The sequence below is a fragment of the Terrapene carolina genome, unplaced genomic scaffold, assembly GCF_002925995.2.
Source record: "Terrapene carolina triunguis isolate 2854851 unplaced genomic scaffold, T_m_triunguis-2.0 Scaffold84, whole genome shotgun sequence".
NCBI lineage: Eukaryota > Metazoa > Chordata > Testudines > Emydidae > Terrapene > Terrapene triunguis.
In genome coordinates this window covers 28,212,107-28,229,857 of record NW_020664435.1, presented here as the reverse complement: position 1 = coordinate 28,229,857, position 17,751 = coordinate 28,212,107, and the positions used below count along the sequence as shown (strand labels likewise).

At 45.2% G+C, this 17,751-nt stretch overlaps 2 protein-coding genes across 2 annotated transcripts; one reads left to right on the top strand and one right to left on the bottom strand.

The window, feature by feature from the left end:
* The first annotated feature begins 249 nt into the window (after positions 1–249).
* DLX6 (distal-less homeobox 6) lies at positions 250–4,712 on the top strand. Its single transcript, XM_024212895.2, has 3 exons — positions 250–613; positions 1,751–1,944; positions 3,677–4,712. Exons 1-3 carry the CDS (start codon positions 250–252, stop codon positions 3,926–3,928), a joined length of 810 nt encoding a protein of 269 aa, XP_024068663.2. The 3' UTR covers positions 3,929–4,712.
* Positions 4,713–13,191: 8,479 nt separating this feature from the next.
* Positions 13,192–17,411, bottom strand: DLX5 (distal-less homeobox 5). Its single transcript, XM_024212883.2, has 3 exons — positions 16,943–17,411; positions 14,990–15,174; positions 13,192–13,891 (listed from the first exon to the last, which is right to left on the bottom strand). Exons 1-3 carry the CDS (start codon positions 17,295–17,297, stop codon positions 13,565–13,567), a joined length of 867 nt encoding a protein of 288 aa, XP_024068651.1. The 5' UTR covers positions 17,298–17,411; the 3' UTR covers positions 13,192–13,564.
* Between the last annotated feature and the right edge of the window lie 340 nt (positions 17,412–17,751).

Sequence of the window (17,751 nt, the reverse complement as noted above, 5' to 3'; positions counted from 1 at the left end):
CCAAGGGGGGGGGGAATGGAGGGGAAGAGGAGAGAAAAAAAATCACAGGACTAGCCCCCCCCCACATCCCTCCCCTCACCCCTCCCTCCGCGAACAAGGCCCCTCTCACTACTGCTCTCCCCCCCCCTCCAAAAAAAAAGCCACCTCACTAATTCCCAGTGCAGGATAATAGGCTCTAAGGTGGCTGGGGAGAGAGCGAGCGCGCGGGGGGCGAGCCGGAGAGATCCGCTCTCTCACTCCCAAACTTTGATGATGACCATGACTACGATGGCTGACGGGCTGGAAGCGCAGGACTCCTCCAAATCCGCCTTCATGGAGTTCGGGCAGCAGCAGCCGCCGCAGCAGCAGCAGCCGCCGCCGCAGCCCCACTCCCAGCAGAGCTCGCCGGCCATGGCAGGCGCCCACTACCCGCTGCACTGCCTGCACTCGGCGGCCGGCTCGCACCCGCACCACCAGCACCACCACCACAGCTCGCCCTACCCCGCCAGCGGCAACTCCTACAACCACCGCTCGCTGGCCGCCTATCCCTACATGAGCCACTCGCAGCACAGCCCTTACCTCCAGTCCTACCACAACAGCAGCGCGGCCAGCCAGACGCGGGCGGACGATGCAGGTGAGCGAGGCCGCTTTCTTATCGCGTTCGGCTCCTTCCTCCGGCCGGCTCTCCGACAGCCTGGCCGGGCTCCGCAGCCACCGCCGCCAGCCTGCGGGGATCGGCTCCAGTGCTGGCCCCGGAGCAGCCGGGACTCGCGTATTTGCTCAGTTCGGTGCTTTCCCTTCGCTTCGCACTGGGTGTGTGCATGGCATGCAAATGCAGGAGCTGGCTTATGCATGGCATACGGTCCCTTTAGCTATGCTGACATCCAGGTCTGGGTGGCTTTCAGGAGGCACATCTATTTGTGGGGCTATAAAGCCCGGGGCGTCTATTTTCCAGGGCGATACCAACAGCCCTTCCTGGCTTTGCTGCGATCTTTCCATCCCGAGAGCGCTATTTGGCCGTGGGTTTGGACTGTTTAGGTGTGAGTGTGTTTGTTTGTGTTGCCCATTAATATACTCCGAGCGCTGGCCTACTGCTCAGCTACATTTAACGTGAAACTGGCCATTTGCATTTCACCCAGCGCCCTGCTTCTGCAGCCGTCTCTTTATGGCTGGGGAGAAATGCTAGAGGTTGCAGTGATCCCATCCTCAGCTAAGGGATAAGAGACAATATTTGTTGCTCCTTTGTGACACTAGGCAAGGGGATCGGCGTTAGGCAAATGTCTGTTAACACCTGATGAGTGAAAGTTTCAAGATGATTTTGTTGTGTTTTTTTTCCCCTCCCGCAGTTAGCAGATTATTTTTATGTACTGATCTGAGCAAAAAAAGCATTGTTAAAGCTGCGACTGGTGATTCACTGACCACCAAACTGGCGACATGAAGTCAATTAGCCGTGTAAACACCTTGATGGCCAGGCAGCTAGCAATCCATTCATTAAACAAATGCTGTGTTTTTGCAAGTAAAACGAGCCACCCAGTACACAGGCACGGCTCCTTTATGTCCGTTGATTCGCACTATTCTAATAAGAGGTATTCCGGTGTGATGCCTTTAAGCACTCAGACCGTGTGCATACTATGGCAGTGGGACTGACACGGCAATGGGATTGTTGCATAGGGGCTGTTCCGGGGGGAAAAGAGCAACAAAATGCCCAAGTAAAACAGTCAAGGAGGGTTCTCTGCAGTGGTGACATTTCAAACGTGTTGCTTGCTTGCAGATCAGCAAAAAACAACAGTGATTGAAAACGGTGAAATCAGATTCAATGGAAAAGGAAAGAAGATACGGAAGCCTCGAACCATTTATTCGAGTTTACAACTTCAGGCTTTAAATCATCGCTTTCAGCAGACTCAGTACCTGGCACTTCCAGAGAGAGCTGAACTGGCAGCTTCCTTAGGACTTACTCAGACACAGGTAAATTATGAGAACCCCAAATCACTGCAATCCTGGTCATACAATACAAGGCCAACCAAAGAAAGATCTTCACTAGAAGTACATGATAGTAGAAAAGGTAACACACATGCTACTACTATGCCAAATGTGATATGAGTTATCTTATTACACAGTACAGAGTAAATGGCTTACTACTGAAATAACTGACTGAATCTGCATTTTCCCCTGCCGACTAGTTATCAAATTTTACCCTTTGATGGCACAACTAGAAAAAATAAATGGATCCAAATTATTACTGCACCAACATGAAATTGTTCGGTTGTGACAAGAGCACAAACCAAAGGCAAGAAAACCTTAGGCCTGAGGCAGAGGTAAAAATAAAAAGCCAGATCGTGGCAACCTATAGAGACAGAGAAAGCAAGAGCGCATTAGAAAATACCTGTAAAATCAATAGTTAATTCATCCTGGATGACTAACTCAAATGCAGTAGTTACCCTTGGGCAAAATGTACAAAAGGTGATAATAGATCTGAAGATCAAAGACAGCCGTGTACAAAATTATAGCAGGTTAAGCCATAGTTAAGTGTGGTTGGTGGAGCTGTCCTATCCTGGCTAATTTAAGCTTGAAAGACACGAGGCATTACAGACTTCACAAGCAGGGGTTAGTAGCAAATGAATAAATACTATCAATTCATTTAAAACATATTTATGTGCATTTATGACTTTTATAAATAATTTCAATATTTTATAATTGCAATTGGCAACAGTAGCTTACCTGGGCAATTTTTAAATATTGAGCGATATACATTTTGGAAATATGTTTGCTTCTTGTACAAATGGCATTTGTTCTGACACATACAAGATGAGGGCCTGATCCTGAAAATCTACAGACAAACGAGTAGTCCCATTGAGATAATATCCTTGCATAAAGACTACCTGCAAGGGTTGCAGGATGAAGAGTTTGAATCTTTAAATTACACCCATATACCATTTGAACATGGAGGGCCCGATCCTGCAGACCTCATTCAAGGAAAACTCAATTTAGGGGAGTTTTACTTGACTAGAGAGGGCAGGATGCAACCCAAGGTGATTTATATCAGTTACTCTTTCTGAAAAAGCAATTTCCATCCAAAATTGGTTTTAAAATGACGATAAAGCACTTGTTCTAGTCAGCCCCTTCCCCAGGGATATAAACAAGGACAGCTTGATGGTACAAATTGTCTGATTCAGGTTTTACTTTTAAGATGCCCTTTGACTATTACGGTGTCTCCTAGCACAGGGTGATATGCTTCTCTCAGTTTCTCCAAATGATCAAACGACCTCCAAAATACTGAATGAGGAATATGACACGTGTGTGTACATGTGTGTACATGTGTATATTTGTGTGTTCATATATATATACATGTCTGTGCGTGTAAGTACTTAAATGTACACACATAGGTAGGTGAGAGAGTGAGAAATTAAAACAGAATAAATTCTATTGTGTATTACTGGTGGCCTGGGCAAGAAAATAACACTCAATTTTAAAACCTACCTCTCGATTCCCAGCGTCACTATTTCTGTTATTAACAATAGGTTAGTTCCAATGCTAGCGTGTTTAACCCCCTAAAACTGCCAGCTTGACCCCACATCTCCCTCCCTACCATTTGGAAACTCAGGACCCTCTATATATCAAAAATAACCCCGGTCGGGTGCATCCTGCTGTCAGCTACGTGCTCCTCAGCGGCCTAATCTCTTCCGCCTTTTGATTACAGGTGAAGATCTGGTTTCAGAACAAACGCTCCAAGTTTAAGAAGCTGCTAAAGCAGGGCAGCAATCCTCATGAGAGCGACCCTCTGCCAGGTTCCGCTGCCCTGTCCCCGCGGTCTCCAGCTCTCCCTCCAGTCTGGGACGTTTCAGCTTCTGCCAAGGGAGTCAGTATGCCGCCCAACAGCTACATGCCTGGTTATTCTCACTGGTATTCTTCTCCACATCAAGACACAATGCAGAGACCACAGATGATGTGAATAGTCCAAGAGAAATAATCTATCAAGAAGCCCTAGTCTCGACATGGCAAGCAGTCCGCTGTCTTGCCAACGGTGCCAATTTAACAGGCTCTGTGTGAACTTGTATGTGTGGCAAGGAGACAAGGTTGGGGTTTTTTTTGTTTTGTTTTGTTTTGTTTTTTTCTTTTAGTAACCTCAGTTTTGATCTGGAACAGAAAGAGACTTTTTTTCCCCCTATGCTGGCGCACATAAGACACTTCTCTTTAGGATATTTTAATTTGGACTCGAAGGAACCAGCCTCGTCGCTTTGGAGTATACTGTCAAAGCAAACTTTTTACAGACTTTTTCCCACGAGAAGAACCTGAGTATATCCGGCAACGTTTTTACTTGTTTAATGAGCTAAAGATATTACTTGATGAAAGGGAGGCTATTCAAGCTCCTGCATTTGTATTCACCAAACCCAGACTGGAGGGGAGGGGGCGCGAAAGTGCTTGAAAAGGAAAATATACTGTACGATTAAAACATTACCACGAAGCAAAAACTGCATGCTTTATCAAAATGGAATGGACAGCAACCAAGAAGAAACCACTGTCTCTCCCTCAGATCTCTGCCCCCAACTCCCCCCTCCCAAAGTCCCCTGAAATCTAACAGGAAAAGGGCAAAGGAGGAACCCACCAAAACAACCATCCTATGGCTTTGAAAGGTTCAGTACTTGATTGGTGGTATTCTCACCAATTCACTAAGCTATAGAGACGTTTATATTGAGCAACCTTTCTGTATATATTGCTGAATTTTAGTTGTAAATATACTTTGTATGTTTTTGTCTTCTTTCATATATAGAGTAAAAGCCACAAAACGTCCCTGTGTCCTGTATTTCTCTATATATTATAAACCACACCCGCTTTAGATAGCTAGCTAGATATTAACACATTTTGTGACATAGAGAGCAATATATCTAACAACAAACCGTTGCAAAGATTTTTCTTAAAAAGAATAAACCCGAGACAATATATATGTAACTATTGCAAAGAGAATCGTGGATGTTTCTAATCGCCCGGTCATTTCTTAGCCTATGTTACTTCGGTAATTCCAATATTTGAAAAAAACATTATGGTGTCATTTAATCTGAGGTTTATCTCAAAGTAAAATTCAGTGCTTTGCATTACTTCCTACACAAGTAGGGCGGAGGGGGAGGGGGAAAGAAAGAGGTGCCCTCCTTTGTTTTTGATTAACAGACAGACAATTAAAGCTGTGCAATATTTTGCAAAGCTTGAAAGGTGCATAGGTATACAATGCACTGACCAGGGCGAATTATATCTTTATTATATTGTATAAAGCACAGAAATAATGAAAATGAAAGTCCTTTCGTCACACAAGCCCCATACTGCGAGAATTAATGGCTAGAGACCTGGGCATCCTTCAAATTATGAACCTTGAAACCACTGAGCCATTTATCAGAAGTCAATAGAGATACTCAGAGTGCTCCATATAATGACAGCTATATACAGTCGTGCAAAAGGACAGTCACTATAATTAGACACAAAGCAAAGACTACTTACCAATATACCCGTTCCTTTTTTTTGTTGAGCAACTTCCACGCTCAGTCAGTCTTCAGAATGGTTTAAAACCGATCAGTCTTGTCATTTTCTACCATTCGTATTGTTACATTAAGAAAAATGTTTTCTTTTCTTTTTCCCCCCTTCCTACTGTGAAACTTTGGGTTCAGAGCTCCCCAGGATCAATTCTGAACAAAGCCTCCAGCTGCAGTGCCATCCAATTTGAAGCAGACATTGGGGACAATTTAAGGTTTTTATCCACAAGAAGGTTTTTTTTCCATTCTCTTAAATGCAGCCATAATTAGAGTAATTTTTCATGTAGCCCGCTGATTACAGCGTTTTTACCGTCAAAGATAATTACCTGTAATTTTCTTCCACTTTTAATACTAAAAAGCCATCTTTATTTAGATTCAGGAACAGGAAAGGCGAAACAAAAGAGGAAAATTATTCTGTTATTCATACACAAATTGCAGAGACGTAGGACCTAAAATTGAAAATTAACCAAAATTATAATGCTGAAAAGAATGGAAGAGGCTTCAGAAGTACAGCTGGTAGTGGGTCTCACTGAATTATTCAAATTACGTGAGAGAGAAAGCTACCATACATTTAAACCAACAGTATTTTTTCTTTTTTAGAAAACCCAGTGCATATCTACCTAGCCTCTATTTATGCAGGTTAATCCTAAACCAGTTGAAACATTGCAAATGTATGTTAGTTCTATCTATCTATCTATCTATCTATCTATTCACTCACACATTCTATATCCCAAGATGACCATTTCTATCAGAATCCAAAGATACATCAGTTGTCCCTTAATCGCGTGAGCTAATACTTAACCCTTTCCTAGCCACTGACTTAATCGGTGTGACTGATCCATAAGTATGATGAATCTGAGGAGCTTTACTCGTGTATTTTGGAGTACACGTTGCTGCTGTACTATAAAATACATGTGCACGCTCTGTCAATAGCCATTGCGTCGTGGAGTACTGCATAGAAAAATGTGATAAATGTTTTCTTGTACTTTATGACTGTTTCAAGGATAGACCTTTTTTAGCAATGAACCCAATACAGACAGGTAAGATGACACAAGCAGGCCTTTCCAAGAGTAATACGGTGAACAAATGATAGCAAAGACGGTGTCATCTAACATTATATAGCTGCCACCAAAAGAGAGTTTCGTGAAACAGCGTCATCTATAGATAGAATTGGAACAAGTCTCTCATTATTCTTTCCTTATGGCTTCCTAAAATTTTGGTTTCACGGAACTGTTGTTCAGCAGCATGTTTGTATAATATTCGGTAAGCAATACATTTTTCTTCTAAAACTTTGGGGTGCATTAAAGTTTGGCCCCTCAAGAAATAAAATGATGGTTCCTTTCAAAGCCCATCCCCTTCTCAGATAAAAGGGAAGAGCTTTGAATCAAGCCTTTGGCAAAGGGTAGTTTACACGGTGCTTGCTTGATCAGAAACTCTACCACCTTTGCAATAACAGTAAGCAAATTTTCTGGGGTAAATTGCAAGGTTAAAACGACAGCCTGCCTCTGAAAATGCACGGTGTATTTATGACAATGAATACAAGGTACACGAGTACAAAATACATGGCAGCAGGAAAAGATCTGAATGAATATATCGTGCGCTCTTTGACTAGCAGTTAAAAAAAATGGACTCACGATTTACATTCATAGTTATTGCGGTATAGCGATCAGCCTTCTTCCAACGCATCTAAATAGAAACCAAGTCCACTCTGAATGTCTATCGAGCCGACTAACAAACCTAACTATAGAAAGAGAATTTCCTATAGGTCCCCAGAGTGAAAGCTATTGTTACAGAACGTGAACCAACCCAAATACTATTGACTATGTAGAAATACTAATAAAAAGGACGGAGTTCTGAATCTATGAAACAGTGGTCTAATAGGATGACAGAAATTACAAAAGCAGCAAAAGTAACCACGAAAGTGTGAAAAGATAAAGATGAGCTGTGCGTTGAAGTATACAAAAAATAAAAACTTACCCCCAGTGAAAATCTGTTAAGCAATGATCAGGGTCTAGAAATCTATACTGAACAGAAGCAGTGTAGAATATTTTTCTGAGTCTCAGGGCAGAAGCTCTTTCTCTATATTCTTGGTTGAGTGAGCACATCCAGGTGTGAAATTGTTTGCACACCCCAGCACCTCTTATATTGCCAGCAAAATTAGCTGTTATTACTGTCACTGTTTAGTGATGGTTAGCTTGATAAAAAAAAACTGCTGTAATCAAGACCTGGCGCATCTTTGCAAATTACAGATAATTGTAAACGTCCAGATTATGATAATAGCATCCTAATCCAGCCTGCAATATAATTATTACAGAGTGTTACATCTGAAACTGTCCAGTAGGGCTAATTCAGCCATTATTTAGACCCTATTTTTGCACTGCAAATGGGTTGCTGAGTTGAAAATGTACGATTGTAATTTCACGGGGCACTCAATGAGTAATGGTATAGGAAGAGAAAAATACAAAAGTGAAATGTGAACAGTAGCGATCAAATCAAACTCTGAAGGACAAAAGACTGTTTGATTCATAGGGAATAGGAAGAGCGGGAATTAAGAAAATAGCAAATCAGTGGTCTGCAGTGTTACGTGTCCAAATCTCAAATAGTGTGAGTCTGTTGTGTATTCAGGGGCTGATACTTCTGTGAGCTGCTGTCTGAAATCATTCCTTTTCTCAGCTCATCTCGTCCCAGGCAGTATTTTCCTAGGTTGTTGTTTTTTTTTAAAACACCTCTGCGCTCCCTCCCATACCCAAAAGAAAGCAAATATGTCAGTGGAGTGATTGCTTTCTCTCAGATGATTTAACCATCTGCACGTCACCTTCCTAGGAACAGAAGCATTTTCTTCCTAATAATAATAATAATAATAATAATAATTAATAATAAAAGACCCAAATTGAATTTGCATCCTATCTGGCCATCGTGGAAAAAGCACACGAGTATGGAGCCCATAGGCCTAATTCCCTTTCGCGTTCACTCAGTGGAGAAGTCATCAGGAGTCCTACAGGAAATTAGCAGAGAATGCCTTAATTGTAATTAATTAAACAAAGGAACCTGACTAACACGGCTGCCTAACAGCTAGTCAGGTTTATTCATTGGGCTATTGGCTTTAGTCTCACGATTAGCTTATATTAACCCCGGATGTGAAGCAAACCAACCTGCTTCCTTTTTAATGGGCCAAATCATCAACGTGTTTTTGTTTGTTTGCTTGTTTCTAATAACCACTGTATTAATGTTAAGCCTTTTAAAACAAATCAGTCCAGGAGATATATGTCGGGTTAATCACTGTAGGCTTATGGTAGTAAACGGGATATTTTCTTGCCTATAGTGTTGGTCCCACTCAGTATTAAACCTGGAAAGGAGTTCGAACTGTTTATAGGTAAATTCCGACAATTCCTACAGAGTCCATTGTCCTGGGCTCCTTATAGGGTGGAATTGATGAAGGCAGTGTGGATTTATGACCTTTAAGGACTACATTCATTCTTGGGAATGTTAATAAAGTTACTGCTAATTAATATTAATAATATGCGAATTGCATGCGCCTGTTCTTCATGGAAATCAATAAGAATAGCGTGAAGAAAGGAAAAGGGAGGATCAAGGGATACCGCAAGTCGAAAGCCTACACAATACATTATATGGTACATGTAAAGGGGACCGTAAGGATTTCCTGGAATCTGACATTTATGGCCAGATCCTCAGCTGGTGTACAGCAGCCGTGAAGTCAATGACACTACTTCGATTTACACTAGCTGAGGATTTGGCCCTTTAAGTGAATTCTTACTCGAAAGGCTTCCTTATCGCTATTGCAAACGCATCGACTGAAGTCTGATGCACATAACAGGCTTTTCTGAAAGGCAGAAAACAATGAAATCCTATAATGTGCAGCCCATATTTCAGGGTGCAGTTCCCTGTGCTCATAATTTAGTCTGTGGCTGGCAGCTGAACCTAAACTGAGATTCCTCACCCGAATGAAATGAAAACTCTATGGTGTCTTGAAGGTATTTTTCTTTGGTTAAAGATAGTAATGTGTGGTATTTTACGGCTTTGTATAAATCTTGCAGTAGGATGTGGATCAGGCCCAATACGGTATGTAGTTTTGGCAGATAAAATACTGCTTATCCCCATAAATCACATGTAAACAGAGGCACCGCAGAACAAAGAACAGAAATATCTAATTGCTGTAACACAGGATCTCCCTTAAAAAAAAAGAGGCTTCATGTAAATTACCCAATTTCTATCTCCACGGTTCTTGTCTGACCTATAAAACAGGTTATTACATTACTGCAGGCATCGCTCAAATGACTGAAAGCAAGGAGGTGTGTGTGTGTGTGTGTGTGTGTGTGTGTTTAATTTAACTGAAGCAATATATATATGTTCTGTAATCCACAACTGAACACCCTAAAGACTGTCAGTCGCAAAATTGCGTGGTAGAAATATTTAATAAATAACACATGTGCGAAGCACGTTTCTGATATATTCCTACATCGGTGCTGCCAGATCTGAAATGTGTAACGTCTGGAGGCCTGAATGCCTATACAAAGGAATAGTTGCAGCTCGGGATAATTTATTGGGGAGCTCTAGAGAAGTGAAAGCGAGAAAAATGCCTGCCTGAGCTGGCTGGGGTTTATGTGGTGACAGGTTGGCGTGTGCATATGTGCTTGGAAGGAAACTTGGACATTTCTCAGGGGTGAAGCACTCTCCATCCGGAGAAAGTGCCCGGGAGATATTATAGCGAGTGACCAGGAGTCAGGAGTGGACGGTTTGTCTGTAATAAGGCAGCCCAGCAGGGACACGGGATTAGGGGAGCCCAGCAGAGCGGCTCCTGGACGATTTATCTGACATCTGTTACTGTGATATCCGGAGCGATCGGGTGCCAAGGAGGACGCTGCAGGGCAGAGGCGAAGCGGGGACTTTGTGTGTGTCGCTGCGGCAGGGTGTGTGTGTGTGCACTTTCCGGGGGCGAGCATGGGGTGTGTGTGTGTGTGTGAGAGAGAGAGAGAGAGAGGCCCTGCGGCTCAGCCCTGGAGCCGCTCGGCACCCACAGGAATGCGGCTCCTCTCGGCTCCCCGGGTTGCCCCAACTCCACATGGCCGCCAGGAAAAAAAAAGGCAGCAACCCGCCCAGTACAAACTGAACGTCAGACAAAGGCCAGTTCATCTGATCTCTCACCAAGACAAGAATGGAATGGCACCAAGGAGCGGGCTGGAGAGAGCCCAGAGCTGGACTGGGACCGGCTGTTCTGATGGAGAGGGGCACACAGGGATGAGGGAGAAGTGTCCTGAAATCTATCCCATCCCATGCAGGTCCAAGCCGCGTTAGCTAGATATAGATGTGCGCGTATCTGATCTGATGATGGCTTTCACACAGCAACTCCAGCAATGGTGTGTACATAGCTACCTATTTCAGTGATGGGCATTATGCACTAATATACACTGGCCTCTCTCCAAGCCTAGTCGTCTTTACATACCTGGCCTGAGAGCTCCGGGGTATTAAACCATCGCAGATCTGCCCAGCGCCACGGGCAGTGTGTTTGTGGGGGAAGGATATTGGGGGGGGGGGGAAGAGGAAAACATCATCAGAAGCAATTAAATCCTGGAGTGGGATTGACGCTGAATCCAAACATCTAAGTGCAGAGCTGGTTGTTTTTGCTCAGAACCGGGGAGCCGTTGCTTTTAATAACAGGCTAAACAATCCCAGACCCAAAGCTTCAAGGTCAAGGTTGACCCTAAAATGCCCACCTCTTTCTTCCTCTCCCCCACTCACCAAAGTGGCTGGGATCAAACATCAGAAAGAAAGAAAGAAAGAAGAGAACGGGGAAACTGGAAAATATATTTCCACTTTTTATGTCCTAACCTTGAAAACAAAAGGACAGAGAATCACAAAAAGGGGGAACGTCTATAGCAGGTTCAAAAGCTGTTTGGAAAATAACGCTTGCCTAGAGCAGCGCCAGGACAAACACGGAACAAGAAAGAAAGTACACGCTTGTCTTTTAATGAAGAGGAAGTTAGTAGGAGATAAAAGTTGAGCTTTTTCAGCAGCTTCAGAGTGATGGAAATTACCTAAAACCTTACAAATACAATCAGCAGGCAATACTCAACAAGCAACCGAGGCGCACCGGAACAATGCGTAAAATGGAGCAGGCTGCCCAGTAAGCAGCGAGTTAAAAAAAATGAATGAAAGAAAGAAAAAGAGCAAATGTTTACAGATAACCCCCCTCCCCAACTAAGGAACACTTATGAAGTCATTGCATTCTGCATGTGTCTGTGTGTCCGCGTGTGTCTGCACAACCCTCCCTCCTACACACACACACACACACACACACACCTTCCCAACGTCCAAGAAAAAGTTCTAAAGAACAGACTAATCCATTGTACTAAAAGTCAATTGCTCTCCCCCCCCCCCGCCCCTACCTGCTACAAAACAGCGAGGCTTGGCTTCTTTCTTTGGAAGGGGAAAAAAGACGCGGTCAAGAATTGAGGGAGAAAAGAAGGAGGGGGCCAGGGAAGAAGGGACTAGAGACAGGTAACTATGCCCGAGGGTACAAAGCGTGTCTTTTCAGGTCCTGTCTCCGAGCTCTGGAACAGCTCTTACTGAACTCCTCAGCTGACAGGATGCCATTTTTTATGTTCTAATCCAGGAAGAAAAGGGGCGAAAAAGCCTTTGTCACATTGATCGCTGCCGTTTTCCCGCATTGCAATCAATTTCTCATACATTTTCTTATTTCTAGCCCAGGTTTTCATAGCGATCGCTCAGTTCTGCCCTAAAGGCCCATGAGAGGAATGACCCTACAAAGAACACTGGGCAGCCCTGGGAACGCAGCTGTTCTGTGTGCACAGGGGTCGCCTTCCTGTCCGGTATTTTATTTTATTTTTTGGGGGGAGGGATTCTTCCAAGTGAAAATAAGTAGTAAAAAAGGGTGTTGAGATAGTTTTATTCTGCATAAGAGGAGGCCGACAGCACAGCACACATTTTGAAGTCACGTCCCGTTCACACAATACAAATCACTAATGCCCCCGACTGGAATCAGTCCCGTGTATTGTGGGAAAGCCATTTCTCCTGCTCATTATCAGATCTCCAGCCTCTTATCTGAAAATTGTCCCCGTTAATTGCAGTAAGACTTTAAATATGAAGAAGATAACGATCGCTCGGAGGTCTGGGCTTTTCCATGAACACAGTTAAAAAGGTTCCTCCAATATCCCTTATTCAGAGGGTACTGCTGGCCTTTACCCAACACAAGCTTTTTAACAGACACAAGGAGAGTTTTGCCCTCATTTTATCTTGTTCTCGTATTTAGAAGCCTCCTTTGAAGGAAATGTAATTTGTATAATGACCCTAGCATACACAGCGACTGATGAGTGCGGAGCTCTCAAGGCTAATTGCTCTCAGCCAAGGATTCAGAGGGGCTTTACTGAGAGATTTCTCTTTCCCAGTGTTAGAATTTGTACGTTTCTTTTAATTGCAAATAATGTTGGCTAAAGTGTAAATTGTCTTTGAAAAGCCCGTTCTCCAGATGAAAGCTGCCCTAGCGGGCAGCTAGATTTACAAGGGGGACCCTACACGGGCCAGATCCTGTAAACCTTTACAGTCCGTTGTGCTTCCAATGAGATTGCGCCTCTAAGCAAGGAATCTCTATCTGCACAAGGATCGGGCCCTGACAAATCTATCTCGCCAACAAACAAGAAAAGCAACCGAATCTGTTCTTTTTTCTCTTTGCAATGGAAGAAGCGGTATTTTGGAAACGTCTCTCATGGTCGAAATAATTTTATTTATTCAGAATATACAGTTTAATCCCTCTATCTACACTTATTTACAGGGTTAAAATAACATTGAAAAAAAAGTCTCTGGAAAAGTTGAGGTCATAGATTTCAAGGCACCATTGATAGTGTCCACAGCTGAGCAAAAATTGTCCGTCTGTAAAAAAGGGTCTCCTTTGAAATGCAATAAGTTACATGCACAAGCGTTACACATTTAATTTTTTTTTTGTTTTGCTTCCCTTTAAAACTCCCCCACAGGCATTCCTTTCGTTATGATTCCTTAACAGTAAAACACAGGAGTCCAGGGGAAAAAATAGTCTAATAAATTGTCCCAGAGGCCAGCGCTAACGGGTGTTGTAGGGAGCCGTGGGGCTGGAGGTGGGAATTGAGGGAGTTAGCACTGGAATACCAGGAAGTGGAGTTTTCTAAGTAGCTGGATGCAGGGGATGGGTTGGAGTTTGGAGCATGAGGATGAGGATGATGGCTGAGGGATCTGGAAGAGCCCTGAGGTTCCCAAACCGCAGGTGACTGTGGAGAGTTGCAAGCCATGGGATCGCTGGAGCTGGGACTGTGCTCCGGAGGCATTTCCCCGTTTTTCATAATCTTCTTGATCTTGGATCTTTTATTCTGAAACCAAATTTTCACCTGAGAGGAGGGGAAATCAAGATGATTAATACCAGTGTAATGTGAAACGATCTGAGGCAACAGGCTAAGGGTCTGACTTCAGTCAGGGAGGGGAGAGAAGCGAGTTAAATCTTTCCGGACACCAGCACGTCAGTTACCCAGCGCAATCTCCTATCCAGTGTGGTATTTACAATGACCATGTTGGGCCCGATCCTGTGGCCCAACTTCAGTCTCTGGGCTGGAGGAATGGAAGATCGGGTCCGGTCGGTAGGTATTCTGCCCCGGCGCTACCCCCTCCCTTGTCTGCGGCCGGCAGTGCCTTGCTGCAATTACCTTGCGAAAGCCACCGCCGTCCTTTTCTGAAGTATTTTGTTTATGGGAGGGTAATAGAAGCCCATAAAAACATTTCAAAGGAAGCCGGGGGGAGGGGGAGTGAAGGCAAGCGAGAGAAACGCGTCTGATTCAGATTCGTCTATTCCAGTCTCTGCGCTCTCTGCAAACTGAGCAGGCTCAGCCCTCTGCACCAGGATTATTTTTGTTCCAGTGCCTTTCCGGCGATAGAGTGTAAACACAAACAACAACCACGCCAGTCTCGCCCCAGAGAAGCAGGCCGGGTGGGTGGGTGGCCAGCACATCTATCTATCGCTTTCTGTGACACGATTTCAACCCGGAAGGTAACAGTGACAGGTTATGTTTGTAATGGACAACGTCGGCGTTAGAGATACGTGCCCATGGAGTTGTTCTCTGCATATGGATCTGAAAGCCTTCAAGCAGACTATGAAAGTGCGAGAGACATCATCACATCCCCCCGCTCCCCTTTTTACACAAACCCCGGCTTCCAAAGCTCCTGCGTGTGGACGCCAGCGAGCGCCTAAGCCTTTGAATATAGAGCTGTATGTAATACAACAACCAGGAATCAAAAATCAACCAGTACGACAACGAAACAAAACCCACCCCGCCCATTTAAGGAACACCAGGCCTCTCTCGCGTGTCTTAATGAATAGGATCCAGCTACTGTTTATATCCCTCACCAGTGGTATCGGCTCTCTTCTCTGGTGGGCGAGAAAGACCGTATTAATACCGACAAGGAAAATTCAATAGGTCCCAAGGCTGCATTACCTGTGTCTGTGTCAGTCCCAAAGAAGCAGCCAGTTCAGCTCTTTCTGGCAGGGCTAGGTACTGAGTTTTCTGAAACCTCCTCTGTAACGCAGCCAGCTGGAAGCTAGAATAAATAGTCCTGGGTTTGCGAACTTTCTTTGGTTTGCCATTCACCATTCGCACCTCGGGCTCCGCCACCTCTTTCTCTAAACAATCCAAAATAGACCAGGTTAGAGTTTCCCGGAAAAATCAAGTCCCCAGTGGGGAAAAAGAGCAGACAAAGATCCAGCCCACTGGCCCAGCCACTGCAGCCGCCAACTCTACAAACACAACCCGCGCTGGGTAAGGGCTATTTAAAAACACTGGTGGAGTAGAGGTGAAGAAATGAACTGGGGGTGGGCAGGGGTAAATGGAGTAATCTCCCACCATCCTGGTGGGGCACCTAACCAGTTTCCGTTCACTCTTTGTGAAATGTATTGGGGGAGAGCTCTCGGGGATTGCAGATCAGTTCCTTCCAGCCTACAAGCCGTTCATGTTTTTTAAACCTCTGAAGTTCCATTGTGAAGGAGCCCAGTTATGGGGGTGTGCACTGGGCAGTATATTTCATCCCTGCATTCCCCCCTCGGGCGAGTTGCAGCCACTGAATTGCAGGCTGCAATGTCTCGAATTCCAACCCGCAGAGCCCAGACGGCCAGGCTGGGAAGACGCGATACTGAGGTCTACATAGTTCAAAGGCCCACAAGAAAACTGGCCTCCTTCAGCTCAACAGAAAGTGGCCGGCTCCGGCTCAGACAGAGGGCCGATTATAGTTATAATCATCTCGCTGCTGATCTGCAAAGGGCGCGCAGATGCGTCTGGTTTCTTTTACAAATAGCCTTAATACGCCAGTGGCCTTTATTTTCCCTTTGATTTGATGAGCAAGAGCAAACGACAGGGGAAAAAAAGTGAAAGCAAATATCTATGTATATAAATGACGTAAGAGGTTGGCGGGAGAGAATTGCAGAGGCTGCAATCCATTGGGACTGCTACTGGAAAAGTCTGGTTTGCGATCCAATCTGTTTCACAAAGGGGTGGGGGCAGGGGAAAGATAAGGTACCCCAGTATATCCGTCTGCTCCCGAGTGTGCATCTTGAACTGTGTAAGAATAGCCCCAGAGAAGCAGATTCGCGCGCGAGCCTGTGGTTTTAATTCCGCACACTGACGGGATGCTAAATACGAGCGGGATTAAACATGCGCTGCTGGAACCAGATCAGATCGGACCAGAAATCTTTCCAAAAGCTAGATCTCTCCCTTACACACCCGAGCCTGCCCTCCCCGAGCCATTGACCAAGCCGTGAGCACCACAGTGTCCTCACGACATTCATCTCCAAGCAGGCTCTAATCGGCTAAAGCAAAACATTGCAAATTGCACAAGCAGTCAAACATTTCAATGTTTTGGGGGTAGAATTCCGGCCAGATCCTCACCCTTCCCTTCCCAGGGATTTCCCCAGCCGCGGGGGCCGGGGGAGGGGTGGGAGAAGCAAACTTCAGAGTTTCGTTTTCCAGAGTTCCAATAAACCGGAGTTTGAGATACAAACTCCCGACATTCTTTCTCTTTCTGTACGTAGATTTCTCTGGAGGCAGCCCCAGAGGCCCTGGGCAATTTACAAGCATTTGCTTTGCTAATGAATGGCTGCTTCTGAGAGGAGTTTTAAGATCATGCAGATTAATTCGGTGGCTTTATTCCCACCCCACTTAAGGATCGCTAGCTGCGCAGGATACATATTTTAAAACGCCATGAAGCCAGGCACCCAGAACTGTCCGAGGAAGGATCCATCCCAGCCACCCTCTCGGGGAATCATTCTGCTCTGATGTTTGGCTTCCCAGCAGCCACTACTCCCACAAACTGATCCTCACCGCGTCAATTTCCTCCCCCTCCGCACCAGCAACATGTCCCCCCATGAATCCAGGCCACCCCCACCCCCCAGCTCTCACCTGGCTGGTTTGAAGAGCTCTGTACCCGGTTGTAAGCCCCGCTGTACTGGTGGTAAGGACTCGCGTAGCTGTAGTCTGCATAGGCTTTGGCAGGATAGTTCCCAGCAGGTCCATTCATGCCGTGGTACTGGTACTGGTACGGATTGAGCGCTTTGCCGTAGGAAGCCGAGGTAGGCGAGCAATAGCCATGCGGGGCTCCCCCCGTTGGACTATAATAGTCGGAATCCGTAGCCGAGGACTCGGGTAAAGTTGGAGATTCCTGAGACGGATGGTGCATGGCTGCAGACGTCTGGAAAGGAGCCTGGAAATCGCTGGATCTGATATTGGGGACCCTTCTGTCAAATACTCCTGTCATAGCTTGGAGACGGCGGCTTGCTGGGGCTGGCTGCTGGGGCTGCTCAGGGCTAAGCAGACATGTCTGGGGGAGGAGGCTGGGAGTCTTTGAGTCTCTGTGTCTGTCTCTGTCTCTGGCAGACTGCTGGCTGGGGCGCAGCATAGGCTTGGTTAAATCCTTAATTGCGCTCTTACGCACAGCAGGGTGGATCGGGTTCCATTGGCCAGAGCAATCAGGAGCAGCGACACCCTAACTCGTCCAACTAGTTTTGCACAACAAAGCTTTGCTAGGGGGGAAAAAAAGTCCATTTCAAGCTCTTTTAAAGTGAATACCAACAGCAATGCACAAGGCATAACGTCGGTATCAGGAGATTCTCTGCTCCCCAGTCAGCTGGAGAGAGATGTGCAAATATTATAGACACCACGCTTGGTGAAAGATCGTCACCATTACTGCTCAATACACAGCCGGAGCTAAA

Bases quoted from the DNA above. Each gene is read 5' to 3' on its own strand.
- DLX6 (XM_024212895.2), top strand. From the start codon at position 250: ATGATGACCATGACTACGATGGCTGACGGGCTGGAAGCGCAGGACTCC. The intron at 614-1,750 runs GTGAGCGAGGCC...GCTTGCTTGCAG, and splicing joins GACGCGGGCGGACGATGCAG to ATCAGCAAAAAACAACAGTG. The intron at 1,945-3,676 runs GTAAATTATGAG...TTTTGATTACAG, and splicing joins TAGGACTTACTCAGACACAG to GTGAAGATCTGGTTTCAGAA.
- DLX5 (XM_024212883.2), bottom strand. From the start codon at position 17,297: ATGACAGGAGTATTTGACAGAAGGGTCCCCAATATCAGATCCAGCGAT. The intron at 15,175-16,942 runs GTGAGAGCTGGG...TGGATTGTTTAG, and splicing joins GAGCTCTTCAAACCAGCCAG to AGAAAGAGGTGGCGGAGCCC. The intron at 13,892-14,989 runs GTAATGCAGCCT...CCCTCCTCTCAG, and splicing joins TGGGACTGACACAGACACAG to GTGAAAATTTGGTTTCAGAA.